Source organism: Triticum aestivum, chromosome 5D, assembly GCF_018294505.1.
Source record: "Triticum aestivum cultivar Chinese Spring chromosome 5D, IWGSC CS RefSeq v2.1, whole genome shotgun sequence".
Lineage (NCBI taxonomy): Eukaryota > Viridiplantae > Streptophyta > Magnoliopsida > Poales > Poaceae > Triticum > Triticum aestivum.
Window position 1 is genome coordinate 212308651 of NC_057808.1, and position 27964 is coordinate 212336614.

General features: G+C 47.5%; 1 protein-coding gene across 1 annotated transcript; it reads right to left on the bottom strand.

Annotated features, from left to right (window-relative positions):
- Nucleotides 1-1261: 1261 nt before the first annotated feature.
- Nucleotides 1262-4768, bottom strand: LOC123120103 (uncharacterized). Its single transcript, XM_044540123.1, has 4 exons — nucleotides 4313-4768; nucleotides 4164-4216; nucleotides 1726-1908; nucleotides 1262-1649 (listed from the first exon to the last, which is right to left on the bottom strand). The coding sequence occupies exons 1-4, from the start codon at nucleotides 4730-4732 to the stop codon at nucleotides 1409-1411; spliced, it is 897 nt and encodes a 298-aa protein (XP_044396058.1). The 5' UTR covers nucleotides 4733-4768; the 3' UTR covers nucleotides 1262-1408.
- Nucleotides 4769-27964: the final 23196 nt, after the last annotated feature.

A 27964-nucleotide genomic window follows, 5' to 3' on the forward strand; every position in this document is an offset into this window, starting at 1 on the left:
GGCGGTATGGGACACCTCCTCCACCTCCAGGTTGGGTTCAATCCAATTCATCGAGGGCTACGTGTAGCGACTCTTTTGGATGCACCAAGTCATGCATGTCACCGACAGGTGAGACACACGGTGACTCATGCGGAAGCACCAAGTCATGCCCGTTGTCGTCGGCACTTGCTACTCGCAGTTGCTCCTATGGAGGTCACAAGTCATGCATGTTGTTGCTGCATCGAAAACTGTGACATTGATGGGAGGCGAGGCGGCATGGGACGTCTTTGTGTTCCGGTATCTTCTCTAGAGGTATCCTGCTATCGAGGCCTCGGTGGGCGAACAAGGGATGATGGTAGAGGCGGCTTCAACCCGCGGCCGGTGAAAACACAAGATCTACGATCAGGCTATGTCGACACGCGCGTACGTCGTGTCCTTGTTGAAGGTGGTGGATGGAAGCTCGGGTTTGGGAATGAAAATCCTTGAAGCTCGGGTTTGGGAATGAAAATCCCGAAACCGACCTATGGTTGGACTTAGTGGCGGAGACAAGGGACCAGCAGGGGCCCTGGCCCCCCTAACACCAGAGGTGTAGTGCTAATTTGCAATGAACGGTGTACAAACTAGTGATTATTTGCTCTAAAAGCCTATTTTCCAGTGGCTTGGCCCTCCCCACTAGTTTAGTAGCATTCGGCCCCATTGATATAAAAAATCGGGCTCTGCCATTGGTGGGACTCGTCACCATCAGCGCATGTGCGGCGTTTCCTTGTTGAAGGCTCGGTGTGTACTTTTCGTTTCTTTCTCTCTTTTACCGTAGGGTTAGTAGTTACCTGATGCAACCATTGTCGCGAGGCCTGGCCTCAGACTTTCTTTCTGGGTGAAAATTTTGGCTGCTGGATTTTATTTTATGAGTAATATATGATTGTGTGCATCAATTGATCTAGAGGCCGAGGGTTATCCTCCTTCTCGAATTAATATCATCAACTCCCTCCTCACATGTTGCTATTACAGTCTGCATAATGGGCAGCGCAATTCTAAAAATACTTCTAAGACAAAGCAACGCATAGGGTTTTTTCAAGTTTTCAGTCTAAATACTTTATGACCAAAATTTGACCTCTAAATACAAAACAGTGTCTTAACCGTCACTTTTTTGTGAGCTGGGTGGAACAATTCGTAGGTCACTCTGCTTAGGAAGGACAGCTTACAGATGATGCCCCCCAACCATGTGTGCAGAGACTGCATTGCGCCTGCTCAGCATATTGAGCAATGCTGCGTGGAGCATAAGTTATGCAGAGAATAATTCAAAACTAATAGTCCAGCACCAATTCATGCTACACAATGATTAAACCCCCCAAAAAAATGTCATAGTTACACCAGACGCAAGGAATTAGCAGGGGACATATATATACGGGGACCTACTAGGACAAGCATGTCATTGCTGTTGGATCTGAGCATCATGAACCGGCAAGTCTTTTATCATGAGAACACGCCTCCTCCTCCCAACCCAGGTGACCCACCCAGGATCCCTTGACACCACCCTGTACCCTGCCTTTGCGTAGAGTCCTCGAGCGCTGCTGTCATCCTCGTATGCCCTAAGAGCCATGAATCTCTGCCTCCATTCTAGAGCCAACACCTCGCACGCTTTCAGCAGGGCGGTGCCCACCTTCCTCCTCCTGGACGCGTAAGCCGATCAAGTTTAGCAGCAATTCACAGTATTAGAATGTTAAATGGGCTGCATGGAGGATCTACCTGAATGATGGCAGCACTGCTATTCCTGATACGTAAAAGTACTCCTGGACGCCTTGGAGGTTCCGAAGGATGTCGCCTTCGTCCTGCACCGTGCAATCCACCACCCCAATGATCTTCTCAAATGGTGCCTGCGACTGCAACTGCAACAGCTCATCGGCTTCTTCTGCTACCAAGCACGCGTACCTAAGAGAGGCGTTCATTTATCAGCGCTAAGTTGCCAGTAAAATGAGTGCCAACCATTTTATGTAGACAGTCTAAGTTACCAGCGATATGTTGTACTTTATTTTAAAAGGTCGGTAAGACTATCACATTATGCAATAATCATCCTCTGATGTCTACCGAGACACTTAAGTTTGCCGTACTACTCCCTCCATCCCATAATTTGCTCACATATGGGGTACATGAAGTGCAGACACATGCTATTCGAGTGAAGAGCGCCTGAAGAAGTGTTTAGATGTGCGGTAGAAAAATACTAATACATGAACTCGAACAGAGCGTTTTCCCACACAAAACTTATTATAGTAACCACCTTGTTTAATTAAGAGTTAGTGTGGCTAATTATCTGATAAAGAGGTAATAACACTAGTGGTGCCTAAACTTGCCATCGATGTTCACTTTGGTGCCTGAACTTGAAAAATACGCCGAACTGGTTCTATAACTTGGCAATATGGTTCAAATACGGTTCAAATCACGTGTAGATATGTATGTATTGCTGACTAGACATGGTATCGTGGCGCGGGGCCCACTTGCAGTGTCGGGAAAGACTGACATGAAGAGTGTGCGTCTCAATGACCATCGGGTCCCACCTGTCAGTGCACAACTGAAATAAATAAAAATAGTTGTAAAGCTGAGTTTCAAACCGGCGACCTGTGCGCCACACAGGACATTCGCCAACCAATTGCCCATGTACGTTTGCTGTCTTTCACGCACTGCAACATTTTATATAGGTTTTATATATCCGGCATAATCATGGAGTTAGATGGGCTCCAGTTAGTGCACCCATTTTCCAAATGTAAGTTGTTTTTCTTATTGTAGAAATTACAAAATATTCAGATAGTATATGAAGTGATTATTCTTTTAGGAAATGTATTACTAGTTGTAAAAAGTGTTCAGGTGTTTTAATAAAGTATATGTATTTTTCAAAAAGATATATTTTCGAATAAAAATAAATTTTAAAATATGTGTGATAAATAAACAAGGGCCTAGTGTTCCCCCAGGATTTTATACATTCTTAAATTTAAATTAACAATTTTCAAACTATACATACATTTGTCTACATAAAAATATTTTAATTACATGAATTTTTATTATTCCGTAATTATTTTATAAAATCACATTAACATTTTTTAAAATAAAAATTTTATGCATATTATTTCTAGCTCTATTTTTATTACTAATACAATAATTCGCATAAGTTTTAGAATTACTAAAAACAAAAAAGAAACTCACATCTCGAAGGGTCACGTACAAGAGGAAAAAGAACTAATAGTTTAAAAAAAGGACCACGTGATATGTTTTTAAACATGAAGATTTTGAAAATGAGATTAACATTTCAAAAATGTATAACTTTTAGAAATTGCGAAATTGTTTTATTATATTTTGTGAATCCTTACAAATATTATATTTTGTATTATTTTAATTTTTGAATATTTTCAATTTCATTAACATTTTTCAAGGGGTCAACCATATATTTAATATTGTTAATATAGTTTGAATTTTTTTTCTCTAAAAACGAAAAATAACCAGCATGTGAAAAATTGGGCGCACTGATTGCGGTCTAATTAGCTACATACAGGTTAGTGATGCGTAAACTCCCTCCGTTCCTAAATATTTGTCTTTCTAGAGATTTGAAATGGTTACCACATACGGATGTATATAGACATATTTTAGAGTGTAGATTCACTAATTTTGCTCCGTATGTAGTCACTTGTTGAAACCTCTAGAAAGACAAATATTTAGGAACGGAGGGAGTAGTCAACTGCTGAAGTGGTTTGCGCAGGCCCTTCGTAGCGCACAGGTCTTTTGTTCAAATCCCAGCCGAGTTCCATTTTTTTTTCGGTTCTGCACTGATAGGTGGGACCCAATGGTCATTTAGACGCGCTCTTTCTATGTCAGCCTGTCTCGGCATTGCAAGTGGGCCCCGTGCCACGGTGTCATGTCTAGTCAACAAACATACGTATCTGGACGTGATTTGAACCGTATTTGAACTATACCGCCAAGTTATAGAACCGGTTCGGTGTATTTTTCAAGTTTAAGCACCAAAGTGAACATCGATAACAAGTTTAGGCACCGCTGGTGTTATTACCTCTCTGATAAACTCTAGAAGCACTACTAAATTAACCTTTACGGTCATAACCCCATCACAAATGTTACAAGTTTAACTAGTTCATCATCAATCTGGATTCTGGAACCAGGGATAGGGATATCAAGAACATCACCTGTCAGGCGGCGAATTCCTCAGTTTGTAAATGAGCGCCGCCAACACCTCTGCCTGATCTTGGCCAATACAAGAAACGCCATGCCTATCAAAATAAGCGGGCACATGGACATTTCTAGTGCAGATGAAAGCATTTCATGTGATGCATACTTTGAAGAAATCGAAGAAGAAGTCGTTGAAGAGCGCAACGGGGACGTGGAAGGCCTCGGCCTGCACGAGCGCCACCCGCCTCATCTCCTCGCCGATCCGCCCCATCCGCCGCACTCCCCACCCGGCCTCCCTCGCGAGGTATCGTTCCTCCTCCGCACCGCCTACCGCGCCGACCTCTTGCTTTGTGGGCAAGCAGAGGAGTCGCCCTCCTCCTGCAAGAAGGATCTTCTTGGCGCCGCCGCGGCAGCCGGTCTTGAGAAGAGGAGGGTGCGGGCCTGTTCTTGAGAGCGCTGCGGAGGTGATGCTGCCTCTGGGGGACCGCTGAGACTGGGGGGTGGAGGAGGAGGAGGAAGAGGGAAGAGGCTGGGGTGGGAGCGGGGATGCTCTGAGGACGGCCATGGTTGCTACTGGTGGTGGCATCAGTGATGGGATTGGGGGACTCGGACGGCTGTGGCTTACTACTTCACAACGCGCGCGTGTGGACACTAGGACATGGAAACTATGCTCGGTGTCAGACTGATTTTTTTTTCCAAGAGTATGCAAATCACGTTTTTTTCAATAGTATCCAAATCACTTACCGTATTTTTACAGAGGAGAGCATAAAAATTTACAAATAGTCTAGTGAGTTGCGAACACCCGACCATTGGCTCCAACTAGAACAATCTAATCTACTGTCTCACAAAGCGTTGCAATCCTCCTGCATCCTTTAGTGCAAGCTAACAATCCTTGATTTCGTCGAGAATTTTGGTAGCAAGCACTTGAGCTCCAACTTGTTGCTATGATCGGTTAAACACGCGAGCGTTTCTTTGCTTCCACAAGAACCAAGCCGTGCATATAATAAAGGAATCAAAACCTCTCCTCTCTGCCTTCATGAATTGTTGACGATGTAGCAACCACCACTCCAAGAAAGTGTTCGTCGCTAATGGCCTCTAGATGGGTAGCTGCAAAGCATCTGAACGGTGGTGCCATATTTCTCGCGCGTAAACACATTGTACCATGATATGATCGACGTTATCTTCCTCTTGAAGACAGGTGAAGCACACCGCAGCAGTGTCTTGTAATCCATGTCAAGCGTGACGGTCAGAGGTCCGGAGACGATATTGCGCAGCAAGCCATGTGAAAATCTTGCACTTGCGGGGGGGGGGGGGGGCAGCTTCTCCAAATAGCAGGGGCGTACGGGCAAGTTGGTAAACCTTAGCAGTGATGATCGTAGGTGGATTTAGCCGAGTAAATACCCGAAGTCGCGCAAGTCCAAGAGAAAGTGTTAGGCGCTTCGGGATAACGTTGCATCGATGCAATGGCTTGCTGAAGGTGCATCAACTGAAGTAAGGCCGTGAGCGAGGTGGTGACCTTGATGTCAGCAACCCAACACTCACTCTCGAAGGCATGTTCGCCGATCTGCTATTAATAATGCGGGTGTCCACAAGCTCAAAGATCATAGGCATTACTTCTTAGATCGAGAACTCATGGATCCATCGATCCCTCCAGAAGAGAACTTTGTCTCCTCTCCCAACCACGATGTGAATTAAGCTGTCAAAGACCAACCTGGCATCTATGTCCACCAAGAGAGCCAAGCCTTGCCAAGGTCTATCATGCTCAGTGCGTCTTAACCACTCCCATCTTATTCGTAGTGCAAGCGCCTGGATGCTCAAGTTTTTAACACCTAAGGCCACCAAACCTTGTAGGATGACATATGGTGTTCCAAGCTACCAAACATTGCCCGCCATTGGTTTTCTCTTTGCCTGCCCAGAAGAAGGATTGCATCCAGCTGTTGATATCTTCCGGTACCCACATTGGCGACTGCAGTACGAGCAATTGGTGCATAGGCCACGCTTGTAAGACGGATTTCACAAGGATCAATCTTCCGGAGCGTTGCAAGAAGCCTCTTTACCAAGCTGGGATGAATTTCCTCACCATGTCAAGAAGTGGATGCCAATCTGATTTGGTCAGTTGCTTGATTGCCACCTGTAACCCAAGATATTTGCAGGTGGAACTCAGGTAGTGCACACTGCAGAAGAGAAAGCACCCTATCTTTTTCATCTTGCTCGTCCTGAATAAGGGTGGCAGTGGATTTCCAGTAGTTAACCCTCAAGCTTGACGCCTCCCCAAACGCAGCAAAATAATGCGGAGCTGGGGGATTTTGACCTTCTTTTCGAAGAAGAAAAAAGTACAGCATACCTGCATTAGCGTCAATGCAACAAACAATGCACAAGCTGAAAAAACAAACGACTTCTCTCCCAATGATCAGAGAGGCGATTAAGGCAAGTCAGCGAGACCATGGATGCCTGCCTCCTCCCGTTTCCTGAGCACGGTAGGAGGAGGGAACTCCACATCGGCTCCGCCATATAGTTAGGGCAGGCATAGTCTTTCTCAAGGCTCCACTTCAGTGAAGGAGAGCAGTTGGCTCAGTCATACTGTTAGTTTTTGGATCATATTGTCATAGGATTTGTTGTTCGACCCTGACGTTCCTCTAAATGGAGGTGTGCTTGGCTCCAATAGGAGATTTGGTGTCTTGAAGCAGCCTTTGTGTGAAAGTGCGTTATATCGACTAGAGGGGGGGTGAATAGGCGATTTTTATGAATTCTTCACTGAGGAATTTGCCGGTGAGGAAATTCCTTAGCGAAGAACTACTTGCAGCGGAATAAGTACTCAAAAGTAAACATAACAGAATACAAGCATGGTCATCATGATGAAATGAATACAAGCACAGAGTACAGAAAGCGTAATCACAGGACAACACAGGATAAAGACAAATAGACTGAAGAAATTGAACTGAGGAAATTGAGAAAGTCTTCAGTCAAAGTCTTCAAACACAGATATGAATAAGTGCACAACACAGTTATGAGGAAATGAAAGAGTTGAGGAAATAGAACTAGTTGGCTTGGTGAAGACAATGATTTGGTAGACCAGTTCCAATTGCTGTCTCAGTTGTACATCTGGTTGGAGCGGCTAGGTATTTAAACCTGAGGACACACAGTCCTCACCGTATTCTCCTTGAGCTAAGGTCACACAGACCTCGCCCAATCACTCGTGGTAAGCCGAACCTTCACAAACTCGGTCACTCGGCGATCCACAATTCCTCTTGATGCTCTAGACCATGACGCCTAACCGTCTGGAAGAAGCACAGTCTTCAAAGGTAACACGCGTCGGATCCACGCGGGATCAATCTCTTCAGTGATGCTCAATCACTTTGGGTTTGTAGGTGTTTGGGTTTGGGTTTTCCTCACTCGATGATTTTCGCTCAAAGTCCTCGGAGGATGGGATGCTCTCAAATGACAAGTGTCAGTTTCTCTCGGAGCAACCAACCAGCTAGTGGTTGTAGGGGGCGGCTATTTATAGCCTAGGGAGCAGCCCGACATGATAAGACATAAATGCCCTTCAATGATATGACCGTTAGGTGGGTAGATATTTTGGGACAGCTGGCGCATAGCACAGCAATGGTCGGAAATTTGAGAATCAAATTCCTCAGGGCTATCATGTTCCTCACTGTGTAGGCAATCCGCACTAGCGAATTCCTAACTCCCCAGTCAGAACAAATTCCTCAGAGACCAGAAGAACTTCGTCTCTGTCACTGAAGAGTATGACTGAACTGTATGAGATTTCCAATGGCTTCACTCAAAGGCATTGGTAGGTGTAGGATTTTGAGTTTGAGCATCACTTGGAAATTTTTCCTTAGTATTTCCTCGACCCCCTTTAACAGTACGGTGTTTCCTATGACTCAAGAAAGAGAAAATGAAACTACGAAAACAAAAGGCTTCACGCTTCATGTTCCTTGAATGAATACCAAGTCTTCAAGGTTACACCAATTTCTTCACTTTCAAAGTCTTCAGAAAGTCTTCAGAAATCCAAAGTCTTCAGTCGAAGAACTTCATTTTTAGGGGTCGACTTTCTCTGTAAATATCAAACTCCTCATAGACTTGTAGACCTGTGTACACTCATAAACACATTAGTCCCTTAACCTATGAGTCTTCAATACACCAAAATCACTAAGGGGCACTAGATGCACTTACATTGTGGATGAAGGCTGGTAGCGGTGCTCTTCTTCCTTGACACGTTGAGTTAATGTGGCGGCAATGAGATCTGGAGGACATGGGGACGGTCCCTGGCCAACCCACCACAATGACTCAATCTTGTCGATTGTAGTGGATCATTTCATCGGCTCAAAAAGCAACACAATCTGTGAATGTGTTGCTCTCCTCTAATTCTAGGTTTGGTGGATGGTCCCCTCTGTCTTCGGTGCGGCTACAGTGGCAGCGGTGACCAACTGGAGACGGCCCAACAAGGTGCAAGGGGATCTGGGGATCAAATCGTAATATGTCATTTTTTTATCCAAGGTGCAACGAGATTAATTTTAAGGGTGGTAGTTTGTAACATCCCAAAATTCTAAATTTTGGAATGTTATATTAAATAAACGATTATGATTGTTTGTTTGATTGTTGTGTGATCGATTGTGTGAAATTGAGTGGAATCTGAAACTTTTTGAAAGTTGAATGAGAGGGAATAAAAGGACTTTCCCAAAACTTTCATCTTGCATTTTTTATCTCCATTAATTCAAATTCATTTCATTACAAAACCCTAGAGTGAAGATAATATGACTTCTTCCATTTAAAGAAATGAAAAGGGGTTTGAAAACAATTTGAATTCCATTTTATTTCAAATCAGAAACTTTATGCCACTCAAAGATTTTCATGAGAGAAGATAATAGGACTTCCTCAAAATATATGAAATAGAGTGGAGAGTGATGAGGAGAACTTTTGAATTTCATTTGGTTCACTTTTGGAAAGTTTTTCCATTTTGAGTTTTAAAATCATTTCTATTTATTCAAATAAAATAAAGAGAGAAGGAAATTTGACTCCTTCAAATATCAGAAAGAAAATATGGAAAGGGATTATGAAACCAATAGAAGTTATTCTAAAATTTGAAATCATTTGCATCTCATTGCATTTTGGAGTTTTCTTTCAAATATTCGAATAATTATCCACTCGAGAAAAAGAAATGAGAGGGGATAAGATGACTTCCTCAACCCTTACAAGAGTTGGAAATTTCATTTTGAATATTAGTTGGAGTTTTTATAGTTTATTTGGTATTTACTCAATTTGCAAAAAATGCATTAAATGCAATAGGAAAATATTTTCAAATTCTTCTATGCTTGATTAAATGTTCACTATGTTACAGATATTGAGAGATAATGTTAGAAATTATCATGGTATTTTTAGGATGTTGTTTGGTTTCGTTTTGGCCTCGAAAAGTTTTCTGTAAAAAAAAACCGCGCGCACACCCACCTGGACCGAAACCATTTCGGACCAGGGACACAACGCACGGCCCAACCAGCCGCTGGCCAACTTCGGCCCAAGGCCAGCGCTCGAAGGCCACCGCATGCTCGCCCGCCCTCGCCTTCCCCTCGCTCGCACGCAGCGCCCGCTGCCAGATGGGGCCCGCTCCCCAGGTCGCCCCCAACCTCCCGCTCGTTCCGCTCGGATAGAACAGGCGCTCGCGCTCCTGCAACCACCGGCGCCATTGCCCCGAGATAAGGCCTATCCGCTGCGACCCCGAGCCCCTAACCTCGCCTATTTAAACCTCGGAGTCCCCCTCTGTTCATTCAGCCCCTTCGCTAGTCCTCTCACCACTCGTAGCCGCCGCCCCGTCGTTTCGCATCTCGCCGGAGCTAGAGCTTCTCGTCGTCGTTTCCGTCGCTGGTGGCGCACCCGAACCCTCTTATTCTCTGTCAATCAACTTGCCTCACCGTCCCGCATCTCGTTGACATGTTGCTTTGCCCCTAGGTTCGCCGGAGACGCTGCCCCGACGACCTGTGTCCTCGCCGGAGCACGAAGACGCCGCCCTTCGCCCCGCCCGTCCCGGTCACCCCGACGCACGCCGTCGCCACCACCGGACCGCCCACGTCGTGCCCGTCCTGTTCGTCTCCTCCCCCGTCGCCGAGGAGCATCGCAGACCGCCGCAGGCCACCGCCCCACCGACGCCGTGGTCCTGCCCAACGCCCGCGCCGCCGCAGTTGCCCTCTGTGAGCCGCCCCGCCCCCTCGTTCTTTTGTAAGTCTAGGTTTTTTTGAACCGTTACACGAAAAAAAAACGCCGGTTTTATTTTTAACCGGTCGGTTCACTTAGTTTAGCCACGGTAGCCCGTTTTTCTTATATGTCGACCATCCGCCGGTTAAGCTCCGCAACGAATGGGTATGCACCAGTAGGAATCTGCCATGTGGCCAAGGGCCTGTTTGCAGTATATTTTAGTTTCTATTTCACTGGTTAGTCCCTAGGATTTGCAGATTAGTCCCTGAACTTAGATTAGCCGTATCTTTTTAACCGTAGATCCAAACTCGATGAAACCAGCGGAAAATTCTTCGTATTGTTTAGATCTATCCAGTGGTATCATTTTTATAAACTTTTTTCAGATTCAAATTTGAACTTTATTCAGATTTGAATTCAAACTTCAACTGGCCATATCTCCTAAACCGTAGCTCCGATTGAGTTAAATTCTTTTTGCACTTTTGTCATGGTAGCCCAACCCTATCACTTGGACCATTCTCACAATATTTTTTTACACACTAGGATCTGTCCATGATAGTTCCACTTATATGCCTTGTATGCACTATAGTTCACATCACAATTTTGAACCGTATTTCACACGTTGCTTTTGCACTTAGTAAATTTTGTGATAGTTGAGTGTGTTGGATTTTCATTTGGTTTTTTCCGAGTTTTTTTTTCATGTTGCACGTTATTTGGTTCTCCGAAATGATTGCTTATGTGAATGCAATATTTGACTTTATAGATTTTCATCGGAGAGTGACAAATAGTTCTATTAAGTAAAACTCTGAGAGCGATATAATCTTCATCAACTATTACCAGGCAAGTTCACATTTGACCATTCTTCCAATTACCTATGTTTATATTATGCACTTAGTGCTTTTGGGGTAGGATTGCATGGTAGGATTTATTGTTGCCAGATGGCTATGCCGTTACCTAGTAGTTCATTTGAGGTAGGTCTGTTCTATACATCCTTGTCACCACCGTGTAAGCTTATTTTTGCCTCGCTAAATGTAGACGTGGTTTGGGAAGCGAACATGGTGAGACATGAGTGACAAAGTAGTAAGCAGGACCAAGACTTGTAAATGAACTACCTGGGCGGTATTTGGTTTGAATGGTGGCGAAGTACAGTGGGAGCATGCATGGTTAATCCATGGTGGTGCACCACTAGTGGTCGGCCGCCCAGGCTCAAAGAGATCAATCGTATTCTCATGTCTAGAAGCTTACGTGTGCAGCCACAAGCCAATATGGGCTCTGGCTTAGTTGAGTAGTTAGTGTGACCCCTTCCGGGATGGGCTAGCAGATGTAGAATGAGTAGGTGTACCGGCCTATCCGTGGGTTAAGGGGAAATACTTTCGAAAGACTATGTCTCGGTCATCCTGTTCTCAAACACCAGGCAGTGCGAGAATTTCAAGGGAGGCGATCGAGTCTTGTGGGGAAAAGTGCGCAAACCTCTGTAGAGTGTTAAAACCTAATCGATTAGTCGTGTCCCCGGTTACGGACAACTTGAGCATCTAGTAGTGAAAATGCCGGGAGATCTCCTCACCTTTAAATAAATAGTTGGGTTTTAAATGAAACTTGGGATTGGGTTGAGTTGGGTTTGCCAACTCATCCTATGCTATACTGTAGTGATAGAATAATATCTTTTATTCTAGGGAAAAACTAGCTTTATGCAAAAACTAAACTTAGAGCTTTCCACCAGCCAAATTGCATGTACAAATAGGTTCATTATTCTTATGATGTGACTTGCCAGTACATTCAGTGTACTGACCTACACGGCTGCAACGTCTTATGTTGCAGGAATTTCTACGACGGGTAAGAGTTACGTTGTAGGGTTACGGTCTACACTCAACTTGCCGTTGGCGTTGGTGGGACTCCACACCCGTTCGATTATTTCTGCTGTGACTTATGAGGTATATATCAGTTTTACGTTATAAAGGAGGGAGGGGGAGGCCGGCCGGCCCTAGGGGCGCGCCCAAGGAGAGGGAGTCCTACTAGGACTACTAGTCCTAGTAGGATTGCTCCACAAGGAAGAGAGGGGGAAGGAAGGAGAGGGAGCAGGAAAGGGGGGCGCCGCCTCCCCTTCCCTTGTCCAATTCGGACTGCAAGGGGGGCGCGGCCTGCCCTGGCTGCCCTCCTCTCTCTCCAATAAGGCCCATGGTGGCCCATTAGTTCCCCCGGGGGGTTCCGGTAACCCCTCTGGCACTCCGTTTTTACCCAAAACTATCCAGAACACTTCCGGTGTCCGAATAACATGGTCCAATATATCAATCTTTATGTCTCGACCATTTCGAGACTCCTCGTCGTGTCCGTGATCTCATCCGGGACTCCGAACAAACTTCAGTTTATCAAATCACATAACTCATAATACAAATCGTCATCGAACGTGAAGCATGCGGACCCTACGGGTTCGAGAACTATGTACACATGACCGAGACACCTCTCCGGTCAATAACCAATAGTGGAACCTGGATGCTCATATTGGCTCCTACATATTCTACGAAGATCTTTATCGGTAAAACCGCATAACACATACGTTGTTCCCTTTGTCATCGGTATGTTACTTGCCCGAGATTCGGTCGTCGGTATCATCATACCTAGTTCAATCTCGTTACTGGCAAGTCTCTTTACTCGTTCCGTAATGCATCATCCCGTGACTAACTCATTAGTCACATTGCTTGCAAGGCTTATAGTGATGATCATTACCGAGAGGGCCCAGAGATACCTCTCCGATACACGGAGTGACAAATCCTAATCTTGATCTATGCCAACTCAACAAACACCATCGGAGACACCTCTAGAGAATCTTTATAATCACCCATTTACGTTGTGACGTTGGATAGCACACTAAGTGTTCCTCTGGTATTCGGGAGTTGCATAATCTCATAGTCATAGGAACATGTATAAGTCATGAAGAAAGCAATAGCAATAAACTAAACGATCATAGTGCTAAGCTAATGAATGGGTCTTGTCCATCACATCATTCTCTAATGATGTGATCCCGTTCATCAAATGACAACACGTGTCTATGACTAGGAAACTTAACCATCTTTGATTAACGAGCTATTCAAGTAGAGGCATACTAGGGACACTCTGTTTATCTATGTATTCACACATGTACTAAGTTTACGGTTAATACAATTCTAGCATGAGTAATAAACATTTATCATGTTATAAGGAAATATAAATAACAACTTTATTATTGCCTCTAGGGCATATTTCCTTCAGTCTCCCACTTGCACTAGAGTCAATAATCTAGATTACATAGTAATGATTCTAACACCCATGGAGTCTTGGTGTTGATCATGTTTTGCTCGTGAGAAAGGCTTAGTCAACGAGTCTGCAATATTCAGATCCGTATGTATTTTGCAAATCTCTATGTCTCCCTCCTTGACTTGATCGCGGATGGAATTGAAGCGTCTCTTGATGTGTTTAGTTCTTTTGTGAAATCTGGATTCCTTCGCCAAGGCAATTGCTCTAGTATTGTCACAAAAGATTTTCATTGGACCCGATGCACTAGGTATAACACCTAGATCGGATATGAACTCCTTCATCCAGACTCCTTCATTTGCTGCTTTCGAAGCAGCTATGTACTCCGCTTCACACGTAGATCCCGCCACGACGCTTTGCTTAGAACTGCACCAACTGACAGCTCCACCATTCAATATAAATACGTATCCGGTTTGTGACTTAGATTCATCCGGACTAGTGTCAAAGCTTGCATCGACGTAACCATTTACGACGAGCTCTTTGTCACCTCCATAAACGAGAAACATATCCTTAGTCCTTTTCAGGTATTTCAGGATGTTCTTGACCGTTGTCCAGTGATCCACTACTGGATTACTTTGGTACCTCCCTGCTAAACTAATAGCAAGGCACACATCAGGTCTGGTACACAGCATTGCATACATGATAGAACCTATGGCTGAGGCATAGGAATGACTTTCATTTTCTCTGTATCTTCTGCAGTGGCCGGGCATTGAGTCTGACTCAACTTCACACCTTGTAACACAGGCAAGAACCATTTCTTCGCATGATCCATTTTAAACTTCTTCAAAACTTTATCAAGGTATGTGCTTTGTGAAAGTCCAATTAAGCATCTTGATCTATCTCTATCGATCTTGATGCCCAATATATAAGCAGCTTCACCGAGGTCTTTCATTGAAAAATTCTTATTCAAGTATCCTTTTATGCTATCCAGAAATTCAGTATCATTTCCGATTAACAATATGTCATCTACATATAATATCAGAAATGCTACAGAGCTCCCACTCACTTTCTTGTAAATACAGGCTTCTCCAAAAGTCTGTATAAAACCATATGCTTTGATCACACTATCAAAGCGTATATTCCAACTCCGAGAGGCTTGCACCAGTCCATAAATGGATCGCTGGAGCTTGCACACTTTGTTAGCACCTTTTGGATCGACAAAACCTTCTGGTTGCATCATATACAACTCTTCTTTAAGATATCCATTAAGGAATGCAGTTTTGACATCCATTTGCCAAACTTCATGCGGCAATTGCTAACATGATTCGGACAAACTTAAGCATCGCTAGGGGTGAGAAGGTCTCATCGTAGTCAACTCCTTGAACTTGTTGAATACCTTTCGCAACAAGTCGAGCTTTGTAGACAGTAACATCACCATCGGCGTCAGTCTTCTTCTTGAAGATCCATTTATTCTCTATGGCTTGTCGATCATCGGGAAGTCAACCAAAGTCCACACTTTGTTCTCATACATGGATCCCATCTCAGATTTCATGGCCTCAAACCATTTCACGGAATCTGGGCTCATCATCGCTTCCTAATAGTTCGTGGGTTCTTCATGGTCAAGTAACATGACCTCCAGAACAGGATTACCATACCACTCTGGTGCGGATCTTGCTCTGGTTGACCTATGAGGTTCGGTAGTAACTTGATCAGAAGTTTCATGATCATCATCATTAGCTTCCTCACTAATTGGTGTAGGAATCATTGGAACTGATTTTTGTGATGAACTACTTTCCAATAAGGAACACTACAAAAAAAGACACATCCGTGACATTTTGGGCCGAACGAATTTTTTTTCTGTCATACATATGACACTTCTATGACGATAATTGTGACAAAACCCGGTATCATCATAGATGTGGTGGGCTCCTACTTCTATGACAAAAAATCATGACAGAAAATGGGCTTTTCGTCCTGGGCGGGCCGGAGACGCAGCTGCATGACATTCTTTGGGCCGTCCATGACGGAAAAAACCATGGTAGAAGCGAGGGTGAGGAAAATTTCGGGGAGTTCCCGGTTACGGTGGGAGGTCAGGGGCCGAGCGATGCGCGTTTCTCTCGTACACGTACGCGCGTGTGTGCTAGGCGTTGGCTCTAACTGAACCCGAGCGAGGCGTTGGGCTCTAACTGAACCCGAGCGATTGCACTGTAGGCTACGCGTTACTGAACCTGAGCGATCGATCAATGGCTGTTAACTGAACCCGATCGAGCGATTCCTTCGCTACTGCTGCTAACTGAAGCCGATTGATGCTGCCTCTGGGATGAACAGTGAGCGTTGCGGGTGGGGGGGGGGGTTGGATGAACCGTGAGCGGTGGCGTTGCGTCTGGATGAACAGGACCCCGTGGTGTGGTGGAGGGCTGGATGAACAGTAGACGGTGGAGGGGTGCCCGTGGAGGGGTGGTTGAACAGGACCCCGTGGTGTGGATGGCTGGATAAACAGTAGACGGTGGAGGCGTGCCCGTGGAGGGGTGGTTGAACAGTAGCCGGTGGAGTAGCACGCGGTGGAGGCTGGATGAACAGGAGCCCGTGGAGGCTGGAGGAGGTCGACGGTAGCCCGTGGAGGCTGGAGGAGGTCGACGGTGGAGATGAACAGTATCCCGTGGAGTCCCGTTTTGCGGTACGCCACACCCCTCCCGATGAACAGGACCCCCGTTTCGACCGTAGGAGGTCCGTTTTGTCCATTTTGCGGTACGCCACACCCCTCCCGATGAACAGGACCCCCGTTTTGACCGTAGGAGGTCCGTTTCATCCGTTTTGCGGTACGCCACACCCCTCCCGATCAATAGGACCCCCATTTCGACCGTAGGAGGTCCGTTTCGTCCGTTTTGCGGTACGCCACACCCCTCCCGATCAACAGGACCCCGTTCCGAACGTAGGAGGTCCGTTTCCTCCGTTATGCGGTACGCCAGGCCTCGTTTCCATCGCCTGTTTTGTCCAAGCCCTCCCGATGAACATGACCATGCATTTCGTTGCCTCCCGAATGAACACGACGCATTCCGTTGCCTCCCCATGAACACGACGCATTCCGTTGCCTCCCCATGAACACGACGACGACGCTGTTTCTCCGTTCCGACCCAGCCATGTACACGAGCCTTGGCCGTACGTATGCGCGAGTAGGCGTTCGAGACCCCGCCCGTATGTACACATACGTGGCCGTATTTTCTTTCTTGCACCCTGGCCGCTGTACGTACGTGTACATGCTAAGTGCGCGCCTCTACTACGACACGTACGCGCCTCTACATCCACCAGTATATATGTACGTACACGTTTGCGACCAGAATGACAATGCTACGTACGCTTCGACCAGGTGGGTCCCGACTGTCAGGCACTTCCTTCCTTGCGAAGATGTAGCTGGTGGGTCCCAGCAGTCAGGGGGAAACGTTTTTTTGCGAAATACAGTGGCTCGTCCGGTGGGTCCCAACTGTCAAGTGGAGGAATCATTATTTTCCGCATAATAAGGAGGCACTTCCTTGCTGCGGCCGTGGAGCCAGCTGTCAGCCTCTCCACGTACAGTCCATGTCCGATGGAAGTCGTTCCTTGACCACGTTGACCACGCCGCGCCGAGAGCACCAGGGCGGTGGACGACGGCGAGGCCTAGGAAGGGGACAACGGGGAGCCGGGGAAGACGCGGCAGTGGAAGCCCGCGCGGAGAGGAGTACGAGGGTTCACTGGTTCGGCTGCGGTGTGAGGCTGCCGTCCCTGCAGGGCCTGGCCAGCGGTGGGAATAGTAGGGGCGGTGAGGCCTCCACGGCAGCACAGCCGGCCACGGGAGGCAGGAGCATGCGGCACGACTGACGCTGCTTTGGGCGGCTGGAGCAAGAAGACCAGAGGTTGAAGAAGCACTACGGCCGTTGGATAGACATCGTATGGTCACTGGAGCTAGAATCGTTCATATTGACTAAAGTTGACAAAGGCCCCCATCCTAGTCAACTTAGTAGGCCCACAAGTCAGCCTCCCACCATGGTGGGTCCCAGCTAGCAGGGGGAGTATTCATTTTTTTGTGCGTAATAAGGAGGCACTTCCTTGCGTGCGAAGATATAGCTGGTGGGTCCGAGCTGTCAGCAGCGGTAACGTTTTTTTCGCGAAATACAGAGGCCCTTTCGGTGGGTCCCTGATGTCAGGTGGAGGAATCATTATTTTGCGCGTAATAAGGAGGCATTTCCTTGCGAGCGGCCGTGGACCCAGCTGTCGGCCTCTCCACGTACAGTCCACTTCAGATGCATGTTGGTCGTTGCCCACGTTGACCAGGCCGCGCCGAGAGCACCAGGGCGGTGGACGACGGCGAGGCCTAGGAAGGGAACGACACGGAGGCAGGGAAGACTCGGCAGTTGTTTCCCACGCGGAGGGGAGTACGACTGTACGAGGGTTTACTGGTTCGTCTGCCGTCGCCGGAGAATAACAGCAGGTCTGGGTGAGTAGAGGGATGGCTAGGCCAGCGATGGGAGTACGGTGGGGCGGTGAGGCCTGTGCGGCAGCAGAGCCGGCCGCGGGAAGGAGGGAGCAGGCAGTCCCGCCGGCGCTTGTTTGAGCAGCTGGAGCAGGAAGAGCAGAGATTGAAGAAGCACGACGGCCATTGGATGGGCATCCAACAGTCACTGCTTGTGCGTCAACCTTTTTTTAGGAAAGCCTCAAAGCTGTGGAAAACCGCATACAACCCATCTGCCATTATTTTTAATAATTTACAACCCATTTGCTAATTATTAAGGTTTTTTTGGAGCCCATATTCTTTTTGTTAGCATTACAACCCACATTGTGGCCTCGGTTAAAAAATTATACGAAATTTTGCATATTTCGGTGCGGTCCGAACTATTTTTAATCCCAAAATTTCGACTCACATTCAAACTGATTTTAAAAATAAATGTATATCAATATAAAATCCAACAAATTCTCCACGCATAAAAATTAATGTAATTTAAAATCTCAAAATGAAAAAAAAGATATTTGAAACTAATTGCCGGTTTGATGTGTTTTAAAAATGTACAGCCCATTTCTCATTACTGATGGGCCATTTTCTCGGCCAGCCGAATGAAAGCTCTCCTCGTCTTGAAAGATTTGCAGCCCAACAGGCCTGACAAAGCGACTTACTTGGCAAATCACAAAAAAACTGGGCTGTGGCCGTGGACCCAGCTGTCAGCCTCTCCACGTACAGTACTCTTCCGATGGAAGTCGTTCCTTGACCACGTTGACCATGCCGCGCGGAGAGCACCACGGCGGTGGACGACGGCGAGGCCTAGGAAGGGGACGACGCGGAGCCGGGGAAGACGCGGCAGTGGAAGCCCGCGCGGAGAGGAGTACGAGGGTTCACTGGTTCGGCTGCGGTGTGAGGCTGCCGTCGCCGCAGGGCCTGGCCAGCGGTGGGAATAGTAGGGGGCGGTGAGGCCTCCGCGGCAGCACAGCCGGCCACGGGAGGCAGGAGCATGCGGCACGACCGGCGCTGCTTTGGGCGGCTGGAGCAAGAAGACCAGAGGTTGAAGAAGCACTACGGCCGTTGGATGGACATCGTACGGTCACTGGAGCTAGAATCGTTCATATTGACTAAAGTTGACAAAGGCCCCGTCCCAGTCAACTTAGTAGGCCCACAAGTCAGCGTCCCACCATGGTGGGTCCCAGCTAGCAGGGGGAGTATTCATTTTTTGTGCGTAATAAGGAGGCACTTCCTTGCGTGCGAAGATATAGCTGGTGGGTCCGAGCTGTCAGCGGCGGTAACGTTTTTTTCGCGAAATACAGAGGCCCTTTCGGTGGGTCCCTGATGTCAGGTGGAGGAATCATTATTTTGCGCGTAATAAGGAGGCATTTCCTTGCGTGCGGCCGTGGACCCAGCTGTCGGCCTCTCCACGTACAGTCCACTTCAGATGCATGTCGGTCGTTGACCACGTTGACCAGGCCGCGCCGAGAGCACCAGGGCGGTGGACGACGGCGAGGCCTAGGAAGGGAACGACACGGAGGCAGGGAAGACTCGGCAGTTGTTTCCCACGCGGAGGGGAGTACGACTGTACGAGGGTTTACTGGTTCGTCTGCCGTCGCCGGAGAATAACAGCAGGTGTGGGTGAGTAGAGGGATGGCTAGGCCAGCGATGGGAGTACGGTGGGGCGGTGAGGCCTGCGCGGCAGCAGAGCCGGCCGCGGGGAGGAGGGAGCAGGCAGTCCCGCCGGCGCTTGTTTGAGCGGCTGGAGCAGGAAGAGCAGAGATTGAAGAAGCACGACGGCCGTTGGATGGCCATCCAACAGTCACTGCTTGTGCGTCAACCTTTTTTTAGGAAAGCCTCAAATCTGTGGAAAACAGCATACAGCCCATCTGCCATTATTTCTAATAATTTACAGCCCATTTGCTAATTATTAAGGTTTTTTTGGAGCCCATATTCTTTTTGTTAGCATTACAGCCCATATTGTGGCCACGGTTAAAAAATTATACGAAATTTTGCATATTTCGGTGCGGTCCGAACTGTTTTTAATCCCGAAATTTCGACTCACATTCAAACTGATTTTAAAAATAAATGTATATCAATATAAAATCCAACAAATTCTCCACGCATAAAAATTAATGTAATTTAAAATCTCGAAATGAAAAAAAAGATATTTGAAACTAATTGCCGGTTTGATGTGTTTTAAAAATGTACAGCCCATTTCTCATTACTGATGGGCCATTTTCTCGGCCAGCCGAATGAAAGCTCTCCTCGTCTTGAAAGATTTGCAGCCCAACAGGCCTGACAAAGCGACTTACTTGGCAAATCACAAAAAAAACTGGGTTGTGGCCGTGGACCCAGCTGTCAGCCTCTCCACATACAGTACTCTTCCGATGGAAGTCGTTCCTTGACCACGTTGACCACGCCGCGCGGAGAGCACCACGGCGGTGGACGACGGCGAGGCCTAGGAAGGGGACGACGCGGAGCCGGGGAAGACGCGGCAGTGGAAGCCCGCGCGGAGAGGAGTACGAGGGTTCACTGGTTCGGCTGCGGTGTGAGGCTGCCGTCGCCGCAGGGCCTGGCCAGCGGTGGGAATAGTAGGGGCGGTGAGGCCTCCGCGGCAGCACAGCCGGCCACGGGAGGCAGGAGCATGCGGCACGACCGGCGCTGCTTTGGGCGGCTGGAGCAAGAAGACCAGAGGTTGAAGAAGCACTACGGCCGTTGGATGGACATCGTACGGTCACTGGAGCTAGAATCGTTCATATTGACTAAAGTTGACAAAGGCCCCCGTCCCAGTCAACTTAGTAGGCCCACAAGTCAGCCTCCCACCATGGTGGGTCCCAGCTAGCAGGGGGAGTATTCATTTTTTTGTGCGTAATAAGGAGGCACTTCCTTGCGTGCGAAGATATAGCTGGTGGGTCCGAGCTGTCAGCGGCGGTAACGTTTTTTTCACGAAATACAGAGGCCCTTTCGGTGGGTCCCTGATGTCAGGTGGAGGAATCATTATTTTGCGCGTAATAAGGAGGCATTTCCTTGCGTGCGGCCGTGGACCCAGCTGTCGGCCTCTCCACGTACAGTCCACTTCAGATGCATGTCGGTCGTTGACCACGTTGACCAGGCCGCGCCGAGAGCACCAGGGCGGTGGACGACGGCGAGGCCTAGGAAGGGAACGACACGGAGGCAGGGAAGACTCGGCAGTTGTTTCCCACGCGGAGGGGAGTACGACCGTACGAGGGTTTACTGGTTCGTCTGCCGTCGCCGGAGAATAACAGCAGGTGTGGGTGAGTAGAGGGATGGCTAGGCCAGCGATGGGAGTACGGTGGGGCGGTGAGGCCTGCGCGGCAGCAGAGCCGGCCGCGGGGAGGAGGGAGCAGGCCTAGACGGGGCAGCCCAAAACCACGTCCAACACTTGCCAAAACTTCGTCCCTCGTTTTCTCTATGTTTCGCACACTCGACATTGTGTGGGCATTTTGACTGTGCATCATATGAAGATGTGCTATGCATGAATGTTGATCAGCATGATGTTAACTGGCTGGTAGTTCCATTTTCGACCATGAATAAAACTTCCAACATGATGTTAACCCTGTTTGAAAAGGCCGTGTTAATATAAATGCTCTGCCTCTGAAAGTTGCAGTTTCTTATCTGAAACTGAACTTGCAGTTTCTTATCTGAAACTGAAACTTGCAGTTTCTTCTCTGAGAATCACATTGTCTGCACTTTTATACTCCTATGAAACTACATTTTTTTAAGTGCTAAAAATAGATCTCTAGAATTCATAAAATACTTCATATGCTCAATACTGCAAATCTGAAATTCAAAAGACATTCATATCTGAAAGTACTCTCAAAATACACAACACAAAACACAATTCACAACCTGCAAATACTGACAACCCTAAGCTCCTCCTGACAATTCACAACCTGCCCGACTATTGGGCTGGGGGGGCAGCCCCCTCCTATTCCTCGGCGCAGACAGCCGCCCCGTGAGACGATGTGAACGGCGAGGGAGACGATGGCGGGGAAGCGTCGTCGGGCCAACTGCTTTTCTCCTCTTGCAGTTGGGTTCGGTCGACGAAGACTCCACCGGCTCGCTCTGGCAGGACACCCTCACAAACGGCACCCTGTAGATGCTCGATCCTTCAATCTCTGGTGGATGCTCCATCTGGGATCCATACTCCCACCACCGCTCCCTCATGATCGGATTCGGTGAATCTGTTTGCTCCATGGCCCAGAGGAGCAGCTCTATGTACTCCGGCGCGACTCCCTCCGGGAGTATCGCCGCCTTTTCGCTCTGTTGCAGATATTTGGCCATGGATGTCGCCGTCGCCGCTAGTTGGTCCTTGTTGTCAAACCAAGACTGTATCTCCAACATCCTAGCTAGCTTCACAGGGTCGTCGTCTGCGCCACACATCCCACTGGTGGTGGTGGATGCCAATGCGTGCATGCAGCATGGTTGGTGTCGGTAATTTTTACTTGGCACACCTCGCACTCTGCATATATGCCGGTTCCATACGTACATTTGTGCAGTTCCACCAAAATGCAGCTGAATAACCCTGTTTGCATAGATAATGAAAAAGCGTGATTACATTATAGTGGCACTAGTTGATGAAACACACAAAATAAATAGAAGAAAATATTGCGATAGTATCATAGTATGCCATGCTGCGAGGGCGAGATGGGCCCTGCGACGCCTCATACGGTACGCCTCATACTGGACATCGTCCCAAGTCTCCCAGATACACCTTCTGCCAGTGATGAACATCAGTGTACAACGGTAGTACAAGGAGGCGCCTTGAGACATTCAAATCTCTATTTTTGTACATATCAACTAAAATTAAGCACCCCAGTTTGCAGAAACGCTTAAACATTAACAATGGGACTAGTTGATGAAACATACATTAACAAAGAGAAGCACTTTCTTTATCTACATTGGAAATGAAATGATAGAGATGACACTCGCTCTATTTTAACTGTATTATTACTTCATTTTATCAGTGACACTAGGGTCGAGCAGGTGGCAAACGAGGTGTACCGTGCGTCGCAAGGATGGAGGCCGGGGGTGCTTAGACTGGGATGCTGAAGCTGGCTCTTTCAGTCACCAACATGGATGATTCAATTCATGGGACCTTTTGGTGCAGTTCACCTAAAATGAAGCAATGTCCCGTGAGCTAGCAGCTTCTTCTTCAAAATTTTTAAGAAAAGGGCTCCAGCCCCGGTTCCATTTCCATCAGAAAACGAAACCCACAGAGCTTCTTCTTCATTAGTTGCAATAAAATTGAGCAACATCAAGGTTGGTTGTGAAGCTCCTGGAATGCTCAACTATAATTTGGATATCATTTGTGCAGTTCAACTAAGATCGAGCGTGAAATGTATATCTCTGTTTGCACAAAAAAGGTGGAAAGGAGGGTGACTAACAAGTGATGAAACATGCATCAAATGAAAAGAAGCATGTTCCTTATCTAAATGGCAATCCTACAAGGACAGTAACAATTTCTAAAGCACCGGCATTGCTAGATATTAGTGTGGGCATTAGGATTAACTATGACAACCGTTAAATATGACATTACTTTGGGCACGGGAGAGTAGGCGGACCAGGACAGTAAAGAAGTGCCATTGATTCATATTACTGGAGGCATTACATTGAAAACAACATTGGTTTAACGTGTCCTTACTTTTAACAGTGCGACTGCTACATTTTACCAGTGGCATTACATAAGAGTGGCTCGGGGCAACAAACATCAGAACAGGATATCTGGGTTGGTCCCATTTTTGTTCCGTATAGCCACCTTATACTGTGTGAGGCTAGCAAATCTAGTGCTGGACTTACTCTGTTGACTTGTCCCCCAGTCCCCACTTTCTTTCCTTTTCCAACCAATAGATCGGGTTTATATTGAGTTTGTACTGCGTTTCCCTTTATTTCCCTATTAGACCTAGAGACCAGTTGGATAGCCAGTCTCTGCTACTTTTCGCCCCCATTATTTCCTCTTTCAACCAAGTCCTAGATTCAGGTAACAAATCCTCCCCCACCCCCACCCCCTTTCTTCCTTGTTTGAACCAAGTAGTACTAGATTCGAGTGCATGAACTAGTTTTACCTCTTAAACGTAAAAAATTAGGTGGTTTTCGAACAGCCGATCGATCCTATCTACGAGGGGGCCTGAGAAATAGTAAAAGATACAAATGCAGCGACGTCAGGAGCTCGGGAAGTAGAGCAAGGCCGGTTTCGAAGGAAGTTATACCTGATGGTCGCCGGGATGTCGCTAGGTGGGCGGCGGGAGGCCGGATCTGCCCACACTACGGCAGCGAGGAAGAAGGGGTCAGAGGCCCTCCCTCGCCAGCGGTGCTTGGGAGAGAACGGCAAGGCAGGCTGATCGGGACGCGCCCAGCAGTGGGTAAGAGCCGTCGCTGAGGACGACCGCGTGAACATTGCACCTTCTCACCTTCCCCAGCGGAGAGGATCCGGCTGGATCTGTGACCAGCGGTGAGCAGAGAGAGAGAGAGTGTGGCCACCGCTGTCGTGTTTAGATCTGGAGAGGCCGAGACAGTGTGAAGAGAGCAACACTAGCAAGCAAGCGCGGAGGCTCCTGCCTATATAGTGGAGTAGTACTAGTTTTCTTTTGTCTACCGGAGCCGGCTTGACCTCGTCAATGACTGTCGAGAAGTCTTCATGCACGTGGCCCGGAGGCGCAGTTGTCGTCATTTTGATCTGAAGCGCCGGATTATAACATATAACACGAAAAAATGCCACATGACAAGAAATCATAACCTCACTGCCCAAAGGAGACAACATGAATCCCGACGGACAAACTAGACGAGGAACAAAGCTCAAATTAAAGATAAACTCGTAGAAAAGGGGTCCGTCGATAGATGTCCTAATTAACATAGCCGGCTTGACCTAGATGGCAGCCGAGTAGTCACTGTTCGTGCATGTGCCCCCAATGACTAGCCCAACTCAGTTGTCGCTGTTTAACCCTCGCAGTGATCCGAAGCACATGACACCTAATTTTGCGAGATGACAAGAAACCTTTTTTTAGATTTCTCACCACAACTACAGCCATGTACAACACAGCCTGCACGATATGTAGACGATAGCCAATCCAGGCGTGTCTGCTGGAGTCTGGTCACATGCATGGACGAACTGATCTTCCGTGTCTTGCAGGGATCGTCCAGGCACCAACGTAGTACAACACTTCTCTAGTACTATCGCTCGTCTCCCTCTTCTATTAAGTCACCCGACTTGCGGGGCCGGGGAGTGTGCCTATGGTCGGTTCTCAATTGCCGTCCCACATGTGTGTGCAAACGCAATATGACGCGCGTTCCATTCGGAGAGCAGCGTGCCAGACCGACCGACCGTCTGGGGTGCGACGCGAACGCGACGGGCGTGCTGTATACTCCGTACATGTGTACCGCCGTTTTCTAGACGCTTTGCTCCATGGCGCGGGCGCAATCCATGGATACAAAATTAGTATACTGTATACTATTTAAAAGTCGAGGGCGGGGCTTTTCCTGCGCGGTAGGCGGGGCAGTTCCGCCTAGTCGGTTCGACAGAGACGCGAGAAGACGAGGGAGTAGGCTGCTGCAAACGTAGGGCTGTGTGATTTGACAGCGAGTTACTGCTGGACAGGTGGGGCCCCGTGATTTGACTTGCCATTATCATTTTAACTGCGGCGCTACGACCGGCGTGAGTCTCCCGATTCCTGACCACCTCCATACAGGTGCCTCTCCCAATGCTCCACCATGTAGTAGAGGCTGGCTCTTGCATGAGAGCCCACTTCTCCACTTTTTCCTTGCCTCTCTTTCCTCCACATATGCAAAAATGCCATGTAAAGCGCACTATTGTACTTACTTTTACTTGCTCCTACAGGTGCTTAAGCTTGCCACATAGACTAGTTTGGTGACCCAAGGAAGAAACGGTGCTAAGCGCGTGTACCTAGGTGAAAAGACAATTTTGAGTCTATAGCTAATTAAATGAAGCAAACTTAGCAACACCATTTCATTGGAAGAGGTCACTCCTTGGCAAATGCAATAAATACTAGTACTCCCTGTGTCCCATAATATAAGAACGTTTTTGGCACTACACTAGTGTCAAAAACGTTCTTATATTATGGGACGGAGGGAGTACGAAGAAAGAGATAGAGAGGAGTAAAAAAATTACACTTATAGCCAACCTTATAGCCAACCTTGTTGTAGTATGAGTGACTAAGTGATGACTATGTATGACATGCCAACATCAGATAGCCTAACGCACCGTGTTAAATCTCCAAGGGCGCGACCGCGCGAGCGACGCGATGGTCGTGGTAGGCGCGACCATGATACGGGCTGCTGGCAGCCCTTGGATCTGAGATCAAACGGTCGCATGCTAAGTTGCTGAAAAATTGCAGAATAACCCTCCAGGATAGGATATTCACCCATAGGTCTAGAATCACGCCATGCAACCGTTCGATCTCAGATCCAAGGGCTCTCGGAAGCCCGTATCATGGGAGAATGGAAAGCCACTACCCTGCCGTTCGCACGCTGGCAGTTCGCTCCTACTCGTCCCCGCACTTCCTTCAATACTATGGCGGTTCGCTCCTAGTCGTCCCGTCCATTCACATTACGGCAGTTCCACTAATCCTAACCCTCCTCCCAAATCCATGGCGTCCCAAATCTCCACGATCGGCGGTGAGTACAAGGTTAGAACCATCACCGGCGATGAGTTCGACGTCATCTACACCCGTTCTTCCGCGACGGTGAAAGGATGCCTTTCTCGCTTCAGACGCATGTTCGAAGACTCAGATGATGAGTGGGTCGCTGGGCTAGATGTTGAGTACACCACAGTCCTGGGACGAGAGAAGGATCTAAAGGACAAAGAGAGGAAGAAGCCCGCCGTGATCCAGGTTTGCGTGCATGACTTATGCTTGGTCTACCACATATGCCATGCCGACGTTGAGTGCCAGGATTTTAAGGACTTCCTCGAGAGCAACCTAGTCAAATTCGTTACTGTAGACTTTGGTAACGACAAAGAAGTCCTGCGTCGGATAGGCCTCGTTGTAGGCAACACCTTCGACCTCCAGAAGAATCGGCTGGTGTCCTCTCGTCAGCCTTCAATGCTGACCCTGGCAGGAGCCATGGTTCATCCTTCGTACGGTAAACTGGAGAAACCTCCATACACGTTTCATCGTCATGCATGGCAGCGGAATGTACTAGATATAGACCACATCCACTACGCTGCAATGGATGGCTACCTTTGCTTCAATATCTACAAGGGTTGGATGAAGAGCAACAGCCAAGTGTGCGATTCAAGCAAAGAAGTATCGGCCAAGAGGAAGAGGGACAAGGACGAAGTCGAGGACGTGGACGAGGACTCCGAGTAAGGTGGCAGTGTCGTTGCTCATGGTGGTTCTAATGCAGTGTCTACCGGAATAGTTGCAAAGTTTAATTTCAGGTGTGCTTAATTTAATTTGAGGGGTGTGTTGTGCTGAGCCCCCAGCAGAACTATGTTATGTTTCTTCTCGTTACTTTAACTCTTCAGTACGTACATACTAGTATTTCTTACATTTCATCTTTTAGTTGGTATAGTACTACCACTCGTTTCTTCACATTATATACGTACAATATATATGGCCAACATCATATAGCCAGCAGTTTAGTTGTCAAAGAATTTCAGGGTGCTTAGTTTTGTCAAAGAATTCCAGGATGCTTAGAGGGTGCTTGGATCCAAGGGACTTATTTTAGTCTGACTAAAAATAGTCTCTTTAAGAGGCTAAAGTTCCAAGCACCCCTGACTAAAGAGGGGCTAAAACTAGTCTTGAGACTAAAATTTTTTAGTCAGGGGTACCCCTACTAAAATGTGGATTAGTCCTCTCTCTACTCATTTAACTCCTCTCCTTTAACACAGGCGAGTTCTGGATTGGAGGGTTTGGAGGATAATAAATGCTCATTAACTTGATTTTAGCCTTTTTAGTA

What these genes read in the sequence shown, in the direction of transcription:
- LOC123120103 (XM_044540123.1), bottom strand. Translation starts at nt 4,732, where the DNA reads ATGCCACCACCAGTAGCAACCATGGCCGTCCTCAGAGCATCCCCGCTC. An exon ending in TCTTCTTCGATTTCTTCAAA is followed by an intron (nt 4,217 to 4,312) that starts GTATGCATCACA and finishes GGCCAAGATCAG; the next exon opens with GCAGAGGTGTTGGCGGCGCT. An exon ending in GCAGTGCTGCCATCATTCAG is followed by an intron (nt 1,650 to 1,725) that starts GTAGATCCTCCA and finishes TTACGCGTCCAG; the next exon opens with GAGGAGGAAGGTGGGCACCG.